At 55.0% G+C, this 13387-nt stretch overlaps 2 protein-coding genes across 7 annotated transcripts in view; both read left to right on the top strand.

The window, feature by feature from the left end:
* The window catches only part of EXOC6 (exocyst complex component 6), a 98038-nt gene extending 94791 nt beyond the window's left edge, over window positions 1–3247 (top strand). For 4 of the 5 annotated variants that reach the window (XM_069796660.1, XM_069796658.1, XM_069796659.1 and 1 more), the window contains 3 exons: window positions 1038–1150; window positions 1641–1652; window positions 2125–3247. In XM_069796660.1, coding sequence (XP_069652761.1) covers window positions 1038–1150; window positions 1641–1652; window positions 2125–2257 — 258 coding nt within the window. In that variant the 3' untranslated portion in view covers window positions 2258–3247. Of the gene's footprint in view, window positions 1–1037; window positions 1155–1640; window positions 1653–2124 lie in introns of those variants that run through there. The other variant, XM_069796661.1, reaches the window with a different exon arrangement.
* An 826-nt stretch (window positions 3248–4073) lies between these two features.
* On the top strand, window positions 4074–13143 carry CYP26C1 (cytochrome P450 family 26 subfamily C member 1). Of its 2 annotated transcripts, XM_069796643.1 has the most exons (6): window positions 4074–4311; window positions 4388–4612; window positions 4742–5017; window positions 6668–6823; window positions 10369–10875; window positions 11161–13143. In XM_069796643.1, the coding sequence occupies exons 1-6, from the start codon at window positions 4120–4122 to the stop codon at window positions 11521–11523; spliced, it is 1719 nt and encodes a 572-aa protein (XP_069652744.1). In that variant the 5' UTR covers window positions 4074–4119; the 3' UTR covers window positions 11524–13143. The 2 variants fall into 2 exon arrangements, with proteins under 2 accessions (XP_069652744.1, XP_069652745.1); XM_069796644.1 differs by lacking the exon at window positions 4742–5017.
* Window positions 13144–13387: the final 244 nt, after the last annotated feature.

Here is a 13387-nt window from a genome sequence, read left to right as displayed (position 1 = left end):
GCAGTAGTCTGTTATGTTTCTTAAAGTGGTTTTGTTACAGAAAATCCTGTTCCACCCCACCTTTCCAGCATTACCGATGTAGCAAGGCCTCCAGGCAAGCAGGGGCTCCAGGTTGCGCTGAGGACCCAGCTCAGTGGAGCAGCCACAGGCATGGCGAGCAAAGTGTTGCTAATGGTTCCCCATGCTTGCTTTAACCGTAGGTTTGGCTAATACAGGGCAGCCTGAGAACAAGCCCGCGTTAGCCCTCAGCAGCAAGACAAGGCCAGGCATCAGATGCAGGGGGAAGCTGGGGGTGCCCTGCCATTGACGTCAATGGGAGCAGGGCCCGCCGGCCCGCAGGTAGCCGTGGGAAAGGCTCCACGGAGCCAGGCCGCCTGTGCCCTGGCCCGGGGCAGCCTGGGCAGGGTGCCCGGCGGTGCCTGGCCTGCACCCCATGATGGTGGAGGGGGAATTAGGCTTTGAGGGCTGCGAGGGTGCTGGCTGCCGGAGGTTAGGCATCGCGGCCGCTTGTAAATGCAGGTTGTTTTGTTGAACAGCAGCTCCGAGATCGTGAGTGAAAGGCCTGATTCAAAACTCCGGCCAGATGCAGGACTGCGCTTGGAGGCTTTTTGTTCCCCTGTTTAAGTGTTTGGGGTTTGTTTGGGCCAGAAGTGTGCCCAGGGCTCGGGGTTGAGTCACAAGGATCAGTCACCATGGAGAGTGCAGCAGGGGTTGTTTAATTCACTTAATTGAGACTACCTGAACCTCTGGTTTAAATTACTGTGAGCGCTCAGCAACAAACACGAGTATCCCCTTCTTGCTCCCCACGGTAAAGCAAGCTCCTGAAACACCAAAGCCTGAAGCCGTTAGCATCCCCTCCGAGGGCCGAACCTGCACAGGCGAGAAGGCGTTAAAGAGAGAAATGGGCAGGTGAAGGGGCTGCCGGCTGGGCTCCCGGCGAGGGGCTGCGGCTGGGCCCGGCCCGGGCGGGCGCCTCCTCCCCGCGGGAGCCGCTCCGCGGTCCCTCACCGGCCTCTCCCCCCCCCACCCCCCCGCAGCTCTTGGACCTCTTCATGGTGTGGGACTGGTCCACCTACCTGGCTGACTACGGGCAGGCCACCTCCAAGTACCTGCGGGTCAATCCGGGCACGGCCCTCACGCTCCTGGAGAAGTAAGTGCGGGGGCCGGGGCCGCCGGCGCGGGGATGCGAGCGGCGGCGGGGCGGGCGCGGGGCAGGGACGGGAGCCGCAGCGCTCCCCGCCCGGCACCCGCGGGGCCGGGGCCGGGGCCGGGGCCGGGGCCGGGGCCGCCCTCCCGGTAGCTGCGGCGGTGAGAGCCCGGCGGCAGCGCGTCGCTGTCCCGGTGCCGAGAGCCGCGCAGAGCGGCGGGCGGTGCCGGAGCCCCGGTAGCAGCCCGCGGCTGCCCGAGTTGCCGCTTTAGGGAAGGGAAACGCGTGGGGTTTCGCCGCCGGTAAAGCCGGTACGAGCGTTTCGGCTGGCCCGGCGAGTGGGCTGGGGCGGGCAGGGTATGGGAGAGCGCGTTGCCGCCAGCTGAGTAGCAACCTGCTTTTAAGAACTGCATCAAAACACACTGTGATTTAAAGGCATTTTCTAACGGTGTTTTCTCTCCTCTCCTGCCTGCGATGAATATGTATTTTGCAGAGTTCACAGAGGGTACGTATCGCCTGTATTGTTACCAAATACTGCTGCTTCAATTTACTTTATTTCCCGAATTTCGTTTTTTAAATCCATTGATATATGGGAGATCAGCAGTAATGATATCGAGTAATCTGACAGTGAACAAAACACCCGTTTGCCGAGTCTGAATTTACCACGGAAGCAAGTGATACTAACGGGTTTTTTGGTTTGCTTTCCTCCTAACGTAATTGGTAGGGCCAGTTTCCTGCCAAAGTGATATTTGCTTAATACTTACGGGCAATTTGTGAAATAATATTTGTTAGAACGAGTTCTGCGTTGTGGAAGCTTAATTTAAGAGCACATAGATAATAGGTTTTGTAATCTTTCAGTTCTTATTAGCAGAAAGATCAAAAGAGGAACAAATGTAAACCTATTCAAATAGTTGGTTTTTTCCTCTTCAAATTATGTTTCTAACGTGTCTGCGTCATTTGCTTTTTTATTTCTCCAGAATGAAAGACTCTAGCAAAAAGAACAACATTTTTGCTCAGTTCAGGAAGAATGATCGTGACAAGCAGAAGCTAATAGAGACCGTAGTAAAGCAACTTAGGAGTTTAGTGAATGGTATGTCCCAGCACACATAGGCCTGTTAAATTGACGGTATCTCATCACGCCAAGAGGTATTTCTCAGCCACTATTTCTACTAAGCAAACAGTGATATCAGTTAGGACATTTGTTTGACCGAGTAAAGGAAAAATGCAGTAGATGGCTTGTACACAGAGTCTTCAGCAAACAATTCTTTGTACGTATTTTTAATGGATTGAATACTATTTTGTATATTGTAAACAAATGGTGAAAAACGAGACTGTACAATAAAAACCAGCTCAATCGTATTGTACATGGAACCGCTGAACTGTAAATACGTTATTTAAATACCTGCAGACACGGTGTCCAGACTTTTGCTCCAGGTAGGAATTATTTGAGAAATGATCCCTTAGTTGCTGTTTTCTGCTAATTTGATGGTTTTTAAGCATTGAGATACTTGCGTTTCAGATGCCGCCTATCGTTTTCCTGCATTAAATGTATATTAGCCTTAAAGTGATTGGACATAATTTTGTATACCAGATTTTGTAGTCTGGAGGTACGAAAAAAATCTTCTGATTTTTAGTACCTTTGAAAACTACCTGAGAACTAGACTTGATATTTATTTAGCATTAGGGCTTATAGGCTTTGTTCTCCGAAAGGGTTTAATCTTGAGGTTGTGAATGTAAATAACCATTTGAGTTCTTTATAATGTGACGTTTTGTTTTGTTTCTGTTCCTCAGGGTTACTGTTTCTAACTGTACTTTTGTAAGATCCCGGGTTCTTTTCCCCAGGTTGCAGTAAAGAATAGATTTGCCACTGTTGGTTTCGTGCCGCATCTGTTTGTCAGTATGCGCTTCCTACCGCCAGACCTATCCCAGCGATTAGCATTTCGTCCCACCGCCGGTCTCTTTGCACTGTCCCCTCCTGGCTATTTTAGACACAACGAGAATGTCTAACAAATACAAACCAAATGGAACATGTAAAAATAATGTACATTTTCGCTGTATTTTTAAGTTATTGACGGTCTAAATACAGTAATATAAACCTCACCCGTGTTCCTCTTTAATTTCACGCACTGGAACGCGCCTCAGAGCTGGTGTCGCTGGGACCCGTACAGGTTCCGGCCCTTGGTGATTTAACCCCGGGGCAGGCGGGCGGGGGTCCGGGCGGCCCCGACTGCGGGGTGCGGCCCGGGGGGCTGCGGGATCGCCCTCTCCCCCCCGGCTGCCGCGGCAGTCCGGGGCGGCTGGGGGCGGCGGGGCCTGCGGAGCGGGGCTGGGGACGCTCCCCGGCCGGGGGAGCCCGGGGCGGCACTCGCTGCCTTCCCCGGACGGCGGGAAGGGCTGGCCCGAGGGGGCGCCTGGGGGGGCTCCCGGCGGGGCAGATGGGGGCACCCCGCGCCGAGGGGCAGCCGTCCCGCCGCAGAGCCGGCGCTGGCTGGGACGGGGGGGGGGGGGGGGGGGGCGCCCCGAGGGGCCGGGCGGGGGGGCGGGAGCGGGACGGCGGGCCCCCGGCCCCGAGGGGGGGGGGGGCTGCCCCGGCCGCCCCCGCTCGCCCTGGCCGCGTCCCCGCGCCCCTCAGCCACTCTCCCCGGTTCTCCCGCTCCAATCACCGCACTTGGCCGCGCTGCTTAAATATGCAGCGGATACGTCATCTCCGAAGGTGGATCGGGCGTAAGTGGCCAATATCTATATAAATGTGGCCGAGGGGCGAACCGGCAGCAGGAGGCGAGCGGGCCCGGGCGGGCAGCAGCCGGCAGGGCCAGCCGCGGAGCGCCCGCCGCCGGCAGCGGAGTCGCGGGGCGCCCGGCCCCCCGCCTTTGACAGCCGCCGGGGCCGCCCCCCGAGCCGCCCGCGCCCCCCCGGGGCGGGGACCCGCCGCCGCCCCGCGCCCGCCCCGTCTCCCGCCGCCCGGGAGGAGGATGCCGGCGGGGCTCTCCTGGCCCGAAGCGGCGGCGCCGGCGCTGCTGGCCCTGGCGCTGCTGGTCACCCTGTGCCGGCACCTGTGGGCGCTGCGCTGGAGCCTCAGCCGGGACCGCGCCAGCGCCCTGCCCCTGCCCAGGGGCTCCATGGGCTGGCCTTTCTTCGGGGAGACCCTGCACTGGCTGCTCCAGGTAAGGCGCAGGGGCAGGGGGACGGGGAGGGAAGGGGCCGGCGGGAGCGCCGGGCTGACCCGCGGCTCGTCCGCAGGGCTCCCGCTTCCACAGCTCCCGGCGGGAGAGGTACGGCAACGTGTTCAAGACCCACCTCCTGGGCCGGCCGGTGGTGCGGGTGACGGGCGCCGACAACATCCGCAAGATCCTGCTGGGTGAGCACACGCTGGTCAGCACGCAGTGGCCCCAGAGCACCCAGATCATCCTGGGCTCCCACACCCTGCTCGGCTCCATCGGTGACCTGCACCGCCAGCGCCGCAAGGTGAGCCTCGCCGCCGCCCCGACGGGACGCGCAGCCCGGGCGGCACCTCCTGCCCAGGCTTGGGTCTCGGTGGCACGTGGGGCCCCCCGCTTTAACCGCCTGCCTCTGTTCCCCCCCTTCTCCTCCTAGATCCTGGCCAGAGTGTTCAGCCGCGCCGCCCTGGAGAGCTACCTGCCACGGATCCAGAAGGTCGTGAGCTGGGAGCTGCGGGGCTGGTGCATGGAGCCGGGCTCCATCGCAGTTTATTCCTCCGCTAAAACCTTAACTTTCCGCATTGCAGCTCAGATTCTGCTGGGGCTCCGCCTGGAGGAAAACCAGTTCAAGGACCTGGCCAAAACTTTTGAACAGCTGGTGGAGAACCTCTTCTCCCTGCCCCTCAACATACCCTTCAGCGGGCTGCGCAAGGTACTGCCGCCTGCCCCACTCCCTCTGCCTGGAGGCAGGGGCCGGGGCCCTGGCAGCACAGACCCCCCATCCCCAGGCCCGCCGAGGGGCGCTTCCGATGGGCTGGGACTTCTGCAGCACCCCGTTACGGGTCTGAGGGCCTGGTGCCTTGCCCACCCTAGCCGTCTCCCCTTCTCACCTGCCCCTCGTTGGCTTCCAGCACCTCCCTGTGCTGGCTCCAGCTCATTGTACAGCGAGGGGCTCCTTTCCTCCCTCACCCCGCATGTTGCCTGTGTTGGCTCTGGTTAGTCCATCACATTGGTCCTGTCCCATCTCATCCCGCCTGGACTCATGTCAGCCCACGGTAGAGGGGTCCGTGGGCATGAGCGCAAAGGCAGGTGGGCACAGCACGCCTCAGGTCAGCACTCCCTGTGCACCTCAGGGCAGGCCAAGGACTTCGAGACCCACTTACGGTCTTTGGTCCCTTGTCCCTCAGCAGCAGAGAGACAGCTTCTTTCAACCCGCAGTTTCTTCCCTGCTGTCCTGACCCTCTTTGCCTGCCTCCCGACACTCCGGCTCTAGGTGTCGATCCTGCGTCCCACCCCTCCCCTCCCATTTCAGTCTGTGTTACCTCCTCTGGCTTTGGGTTCTCCACCCTTACCACAGCTCAAGTCTCCTGCCCCTTTAGCCGGGGCTTGCCCAATCTCTTAGTTCCCCTGTGAGCTCTGCCCCACTGGATCACCTTACCCATCTGGTGCCAGTTCTCCCCCAGCCTCCCTGCTGCTCTTCTCCACCAGTTCAAAGCTCTTGTTTTCCTTGTCCAGTTCCCCGTTGCAGGTTGTCACCAGTGCGAGGTTTCACCCCCCATCCTATCCCTCCCTGCCTTCTCCCAGGTCAGCCACAGCCTGTCTGGCCCCAAACCAACCTCTTCAACTGGCATTTAGGTCCCCTTGTCCTTCCCCTTGCTCGCTGTCCTGTTTCCTTTGTCCAGTCCTTCCCACCTCAACTCCCGGCCTTTGTATCTTCTTCCCAACATCTCGTCATGGCCATTTTTCATCCCAAATCTTTGGTCCTTCTGACTTTTGCAGGAGGCATCTTGCTACACAGCCACACACTCTGTGACTCCATCCATCCCCACTTTGCAAAGAAATTGCTGATACTTGACTCACTGACATCTTCCTAAACATTTTGCTGCACAGGAGTGCAATACAACTGGAGATGAGCTTGGTGCGCTTCACGTGCCTTTATCCAATATACTCTGGTAAAGCCACTCATTTGTTCCTGTCTCAGATGTTCCTTGCTTCGGACTCAGTTTTATTAAGTTACCCCTTCTTGTCCCTTTGGACAAGCTTCTTTTGGACCTGACAAGACCTTGGGTTTGTTCGGCGCAGACGCCTCTGGACTCGGTACCGTGGGTTTACTGCTGTCTTTTCCTCTCAGAGTGTTTCTTGGGACTTGTCGTATTTGATTCACAACAGCAAGGCAACTGAATTTGCAGCAGTTCTCCCCAAACTGCTGCCTCTTGCAAGGCTCTGGGGCTGGGCAACAGATTAAACAGTTCTTGCTGTTACAGATCCTGGGATTAAGGATTGCCACACTTAGGGTCCCCCGGTCTCTCTGGTGAGGGGGACGGTTCCTAAGGCTCTCCTGAACTGTGTCTGCCTCCCGCAGGGAATCAAAGCACGGGACATGCTACATGAGTTTATGGAGAAGGCTATACAGGAAAAACTGCAGAGAAACAACCCCGAAGATCACAGCGATGCTCTGGATTTCATAATAAACAGTGCCAAGGAGCACGGCAAAGAATTCACCATGCAGGAGCTAAAGGTAAGGCGAACCCTCCCTTGCAGTGTCCCTTCTGACCTGGTGGCTGTTTGAGAGACCCGGGCTGAGGGGCAGGAGGAGGGTTGTGTGGGGACACATCACCAGCTGCTGGCTCCTGCCCTCCTCTTACCAACTCTGAGGTCACTATCTCCAGCGCAAGCGAGAATGCCTGGACTCGGCGTGCTCAGATGCTCTCATAGGATTGTGTCTCTTGGCGTTAGAAGAGAGCTGGTATTTAAAATGGGAATAAATGCCTCTTCTACCTTTCCTCTTCATGGCCACTGGGCTTCAGCCTGACTTAGGGTGCTCTTAGGGTTATGTGGCTTTGCTAAGGCTTTGTACGTCAGTGTGCACTCAGTAACCTCCAAGGTACGATCTTGGAAATATTTAGAGCTTGTTGTGTGTTCCTCAAACCTCCTCCAGCATCTAGCATGGCACGGCGTGTAGATCATGTCCTCAGGGCTGTGAGCCCAGAAGTCTCTGAGGCAGTATGTCAAAATGGGTCCAGGGATGGAATGACGGACTCCGGGTCATTCCCTATCACCTCATCATTAATTAGATCATCTAGCTTGTGGATTGCTATGATGCAACATGATGCATTACTGTGACTTAGGGATGAACCCAGTAGTCCTCACTGAGCCAAAACTACCAACTGAATGTGAAGAGTATTTTGCCAAAGATCTTGGGAAAAAATTGTCATTGGTACTGCATCATTCGTAGCTCCAGGTCACTTGGTGTCAGTGGATGACAGATGGCACTGCATTTCTATAACAAGTTTTGAAGCAGTTTTGCATGGCTTCAGCAGCTGAATGTAGTTTGAAAGTATTGAACATACATAGTTTTACCGTTTATTTAGGTATGTAAGGAAAACTATCTAAAGACTAATGTTTCATAAATATTTTGTAAAAGTGTAATGTCTAAGTCTAAAATATTTGAAAGACTTTACAGTGACTATTAGATACATTTAAAACTAGCATATATTCTTAAAGTAATTTTATTCTAAATATTTATTATTTATTCTAATAGAATGTTTTTTATTATCATTATGTTTTAAAAAATAACTGCCAGATTCAAAATGTGATTGATTAAGATTGATTAATCTCTGTTAGTATTCACATGGATATTACCCACAAACAATTACATGATCTCTCATTGTGTCCCTGGCTTGGACCACAAATAGACACTAACAGTAGGAATAAAGGGATATTAAATGTAACGCAGAGTGATGTGGCAGTGACCTCGGGCTAGCTGATTCAAATGATACTATATTCCTATGCTGTCCTGTACCTTTACAGTTAGAAAATTTCTACCTTGTCTGTATTTAACAAAATGACTTGCAAACCAAACTGCCTATGCTTGCAATTATGCCAATATTCTCCACTCTAATAAAACAGTAGTAGAGCTCTCATAAAAAGTCCAAAGCTCTCTCAGAGTTGTGGATATATCTGACTTTGAGAGACACTCCAAACACTGGCACACACTAGTTACTAATTTGTTTTTTGTTCAAACAATTTTGAAGGACCATTTTCCCAGAAATTTTCCTAAATACACTGTGATTTGCACTGCTGGCATGAACTCAGCAGGACCCTTGAAGTGTAAACGTTGTTAAAAAGATGTCACTTTGGCAAAAGTACTGTTTTAAAACAGTAAATCCTTGGAAGGATTTAAAAAAAACCAAACAACATTCTATATAATAGTGCTGTCTCTGGCTGGACAGGTGGAACTGTAATGCCACCAGTCCTGCCTCCCAGGATGGGGAGTCAGGCTGTAGTACAGGGACAATACTGGTGAAGCTGTGGGAAGATGCTGCCTCCCAGTCACCGGTTATGTTGGCCTTGTAAAAGCAGGGAGGGAAAGTCAGCAGCTCGGTGTCACAACTCATGCAGCAGCACTGTCAGAGGTTGATGCAGGGAGTCATAAAGGCTGTTATTTCAAATCACAGAGCCTGCCCTAAATTCCTCACATTGTATTGAAATGTTGGGTTTTAATTGCAAATGGTGGAACTGAGAGATTTCTTTTCATCTGGGCCTGCTATCTTGTGAATGTAAAAATTCCTGCTAACGCCTGCAGGAGGTACGATAGGGGTCGACAGGGGTCTGTTATTTCAGAGGTTTTATTTCATCTGAAAGATGCCCTTGAGAGCTGCACTTTGGCAAAAGCCTCTAGTCCAGTCAATATATGGCGCTGGGGACGGTAGCAAAGAGAAATCCTTGTTACATTACCCTTGACCTTACCAGACTTGGGTCCAGGTACCTTCAGGCTTCAGGTATCCTTCCCTGTGTTTTTGGCTTCGCCTCTCCAGAAACCAGTTGTGTCATAACAATTTTAAATCCAGACACATAGCTGTGTGAAAGGCAACTGGTCCGTTTCCCTGGGGATTTTGCTCCGCTTTGCCCCTTTGCTGGAGCGATTAGTGCTCGGTAGTGCCAGCCAGGTCCCAGCGCCTCCCCGGGTGGCAGGTCCCTGTGCTCCTCCCTTGGGCTTCTTCCATGGCTTTTGGATCTGGCCTCAGTGCTCCCAGCCCAGGGAGCCGCTGGCACCTTCAGGTGGTGCTGTAAGTTTGAGCATTTTGTTGGCTGTCAGAGATGTGACATACCATGACCCAGGTCCGGGCAACCCTTAACTTTTGGAAAACAATTGCCAAAAGCTGGTCACAGGGTGCTGCAAACAGCCCACAGCAACCTGACATGTGCTGTGCCATATAGACCCTGCAGACAGTCCCTGAAAGACTGGGAGGCTGCGTGGGGATCCGTGAGCTGGGACAAGGCACGTATTACGGATTTGACCATGCTGTGGTCCGTCTGAGCTGGTTAACCTCCTAACCTGTTACGGACACATCTGCTACGGAGTTGTCAGGAACACTGCTGTGCTTCAGGCTGTAAAGTTTGAAAAGCGAGCAAATCCGTTGCCTGGTGTGTGCATCCCTGCGGGAGAGCTCCCTGCCGGCTACGGCACCTCCCGGGCTGACCTGCTGTAGCAGGGACATCTTTCTCTTTTCAACTGTGTTGGTTTGACTCCCCTCCCAGACAAGCAAATGGTCAATTATAACTGGAGATGGATCAAATGCAACCCATTTTAGGTGCCAGCACATCTAGGATTTATGCATAAACACACAGCCTCATAACCACTGGCTGGGCAAAAAGGTAAAAGCTGGGTGCAAAGGGGACTTGGCAGATGAAGGTAAAAAGTGTAATGCTTGAAATGAACTTCACTCAGTATGCTAAAATGCATGTTAAAATGCTTCTTTAAAATTTGTAATTTGGGGGAGGAAAGCTCAGAAGAGCTGGATCGGAGGTGATGTGTACTCATCTCAGTTATGTTTCTGCATCAGTTAGTTGGCAAGTGGATGTCCCGGTTGTACAGAAATGGAAGAACAAGGTGTCTTGTTTTGGTCCCTGCCAACCCAGGGTAGGTGCAGGTTTGTGGAGAGTGGGGGTGGGGGAGCAGGACCCTCTGCACAGACACAAAACCTGCAAAAGGTGAGAACAATCTGAATCACAACCAGTTTAAAATGGCATTCAAACTTGTCACCTTCCTTCCTCTCTCAGGAGTCAGCGATTGAGCTCATATTTGCTGCTTTTTTCACCACGGCTAGTGCCAGCACTTCTCTGATCCTCCTACTACTGAAGCACCCCTCAGTGATTGAAAAAATAAGGCAGGAGCTGAAGTCCCATGAGCTGTACCAGCAGTGTGAGCACTGCCCTGTGGGACCCTGCCCAGACACCCTGACTGCCCAGAGCAGGGACAGTGAGAAGCCACTTCTCCGCCCTACGGCCAAAGATGCTCACGAGGACCAGAGCCAGCCTCTGTGCCCAATGGAGGACGGTTCCCCCCAGCCCCACACCCTGCCAGAGCCCACCCTCCCCCAGAGCGGTCCTTGCGCTGGCCCCCAGTTTCGGGCGCCATCAGGGCAGAGCTGTCGCTGCCCCTCAGACATCAGCCTGGAGAAGCTGAGCCGCCTGCGCTACCTGGACTGTGTGATTAAGGAGGTGCTGCGGGTGCTGCCACCCGTCTCCGGAGGCTACAGGACAGCACTGCAGACTTTTGAGCTGGACGTAAGTGCCTTGCACGCCGATGGGCTGCTAGGGAGCTGCTGCCTGCCACTGTCTGCAAGCACCCTGTGTCCGGCCCAGTGGTGGTGCTTGGCAGTGTAGCTCAGGGGAAGGTGGCACCCAGCAACCTCTGTGGGTCCCAGCTGGGCTGGGGAGAAAAGGAGCTGTGGAGCAGATGGGCGATGTGGTAGGGCTGTCCCCAGGCACCCTCTGCTCACCCTCCACTAGCACAGCTGGCTGCACAAGTGTGTAATGCTCCTCTCCTCCCCTCTTCTCTCCCCTGCCCAGGGCTACCAGATCCCCAAAGGCTGGAGCGTCATGTACAGCATTCGTGACACGCATGAGACAGCCGCCGTCTACCAGAGCCCTCCCGGCGGCTTCGACCCAGACCGCTTCGGTGCCGCCCGGATGGAGGCCGCAGGCCGCTTCCACTACATCCCCTTTGGCGGTGGGGCACGGAGCTGCATCGGCAAGGAGCTGGCACAGGCCATCCTCAAGCTGCTGGCCATCGAGCTGGTCAGCACGGCCCGCTGGGAGCTGGCCACCCCTGGCTACCCCGCCATGCAGACCGTGCCCATCGTGCACCCTGTCGACGATGGGCTGCAGCTCTACTTCCACCCCTTGCAGCCCGGCCACGGCAGCGAAGCCTGAGCCAGGGGTACGCTGCCCCCCTCAGCCCTGGCATCGATGCCCCTCCACGGCTGCCAGGGGCAGGTTTCTGCTGCCCCAGGCTGGGTATGGCACTGGGTCACTGCAGAACAAAACCCCAAAGGTCTTTTTATTTTTCCCCTCCTGGTCTGCAAGCCGGTAGGGAGGGTCCTGCAGAGTCCTGCTCCTGAGCATCGGGGTGAGCCTCAGCCCCACCCCGGGGGCAAAACCCGCTGAAGCTGCTGACAGAGAGCATCCCCCATGGGGGCTTAGCCAGCCCCTGCCCCATGCAGGTCGCCAGCCACCAGGGATGGGGAGCAAAACTCCCAGCCCCACAGCTAAGGCTCCCAGAGCTTTTCTGTCCCAGGGTTATCTCCTGTGGGTGTGTTGTAGGAGAGGCAGGACAGACATCCTGCACACTGTAGCTTTTTAGATGTAAAAAGAGGGAAGATGGGGGGGTTCTGCAGGAGAACACAGGCCAGGGCTGCCCAAGCCATGGCGTCAGCTGTAGCTAGAATAATAGGGTGCAAAGTGGTTTTTATTGTAAATATTTAATCTCATTCCTTCACTTCCCATTAGAGCCGGCACAAAGAGGACATATCTCATTCACCCAGTAGTAGTAGCTGTGTATGTTGTGCCCGAGCACCGTGCTGCTGCTCGGGGTCTGCCATGAAGCCCCTCTCTGGGGTCTCTGCAGGATGCACTCCCCAGCCACAGCCTGCCAGAGGGATTGGAGTGAGGGGGCTTTGGGGAATAAACATTTGCAAAACAGACATTCCTGAATATGTCTGATTTGTGGTAGAAAGTCCCCTGTTCCTGATGATGCTGTTCACATCGCAGAGGGAGCATTTGTAAGGTGACCCAGGCCCCGTGGTGGCTGGCTGGCCAGACTGACCATGTCACCTCCCGCAGCCTAGCTCTGCCAGGGAAAATGCCAGGACAGCAGCTCTGTGGGTCCATCCAGGGGGTGGTACCTGGGACTAAGCCTGGGTGCTGAGGGCACCTTTTTTAGGTGGCTTTTGAGCCTCACTGAGACACGGGGTATTTCTCTCCCATGTAAAATGAAGTGAGTCCTGTTGCTTGTGCACTGAGAACAGAGCCGGGCCCAGGTCCTTGCTCCACTGGCATGTGTTTATAAACTCCTTTCAGCTTCCCCTCTGCTCTCCACCATCAGGTGTCCTGCATGGAAGCAGTGGGGGAAACCATCTGCCTTGTCCTTCCAGTGCATCCTGGTGCATCCTGGTGGCACGGTGTGCTCTGTATGAAGAACCAGCAGCAGCCTGACCTGTGAGGCCAGATATGTGGCATGAGGACAGAGTCCCTTTGGAAAGGCTCTGGGGAGCTCCCCTGTCCCCTGAACCCCTGTCATCATCCTGCTTCAATGCCAGGTTACAGATGACCTCGCCCTGGCCAGTCCCCCTTGCACATCCATGCTGGGGCACCGCAGCCAGGCATGCGCTGCCGTTAGCTGTCAGAGGGCTGCGCAGCGAGGACAACGCTACCTGGGGCAGAAATGCGGCTCCCAGATGCAACAGGTCAAATCTGGAAGAGGTTGAACTGCTGGGCTAAGTGCCGTTGGCAGGCCGACCCTGTAGTGAACCAGAGCCTCTGCCCCTCCTGACCTTGTCCTGAAAGGTGAATCTTTCTGGCTATCAGAGGTGAAATCAGTAGGCGGTGGCTGCAAGAGTGGCAATGACTAACTTTAATTAGCAAGAGCTGCTGGCGTGGCTGTGACCCACGGGCGATGCAGGCTCCCACTGTGGGCAGGGCTGTGGGCAGGGCTGGGTCTGCAAGTGCCCAGCACCGGGTATGGAAGGGACGGGGCTCCTCCAGCAGCCCGCATAAAAATTACCCCGAGCGCTAACGA

The sequence above is a fragment of the Haliaeetus albicilla genome, chromosome 11 (assembly GCF_947461875.1).
Source record: "Haliaeetus albicilla chromosome 11, bHalAlb1.1, whole genome shotgun sequence".
In the NCBI taxonomy this organism is placed as follows: Eukaryota; Metazoa; Chordata; class Aves; order Accipitriformes; family Accipitridae; genus Haliaeetus; species Haliaeetus albicilla.
This window is presented reverse-complemented; position numbering and strand designations above follow the sequence as displayed.

Bases quoted from the DNA above. Each gene is read 5' to 3' on its own strand.
- CYP26C1 (XM_069796643.1), top strand. From the start codon at position 4,120: ATGCCGGCGGGGCTCTCCTGGCCCGAAGCGGCGGCGCCGGCGCTGCTG. The intron at 6,824-10,368 runs GTAAGGCGAACC...TTCCTCTCTCAG, and splicing joins TCACCATGCAGGAGCTAAAG to GAGTCAGCGATTGAGCTCAT. The intron at 10,876-11,160 runs GTAAGTGCCTTG...TCCCCTGCCCAG, and splicing joins TGCAGACTTTTGAGCTGGAC to GGCTACCAGATCCCCAAAGG.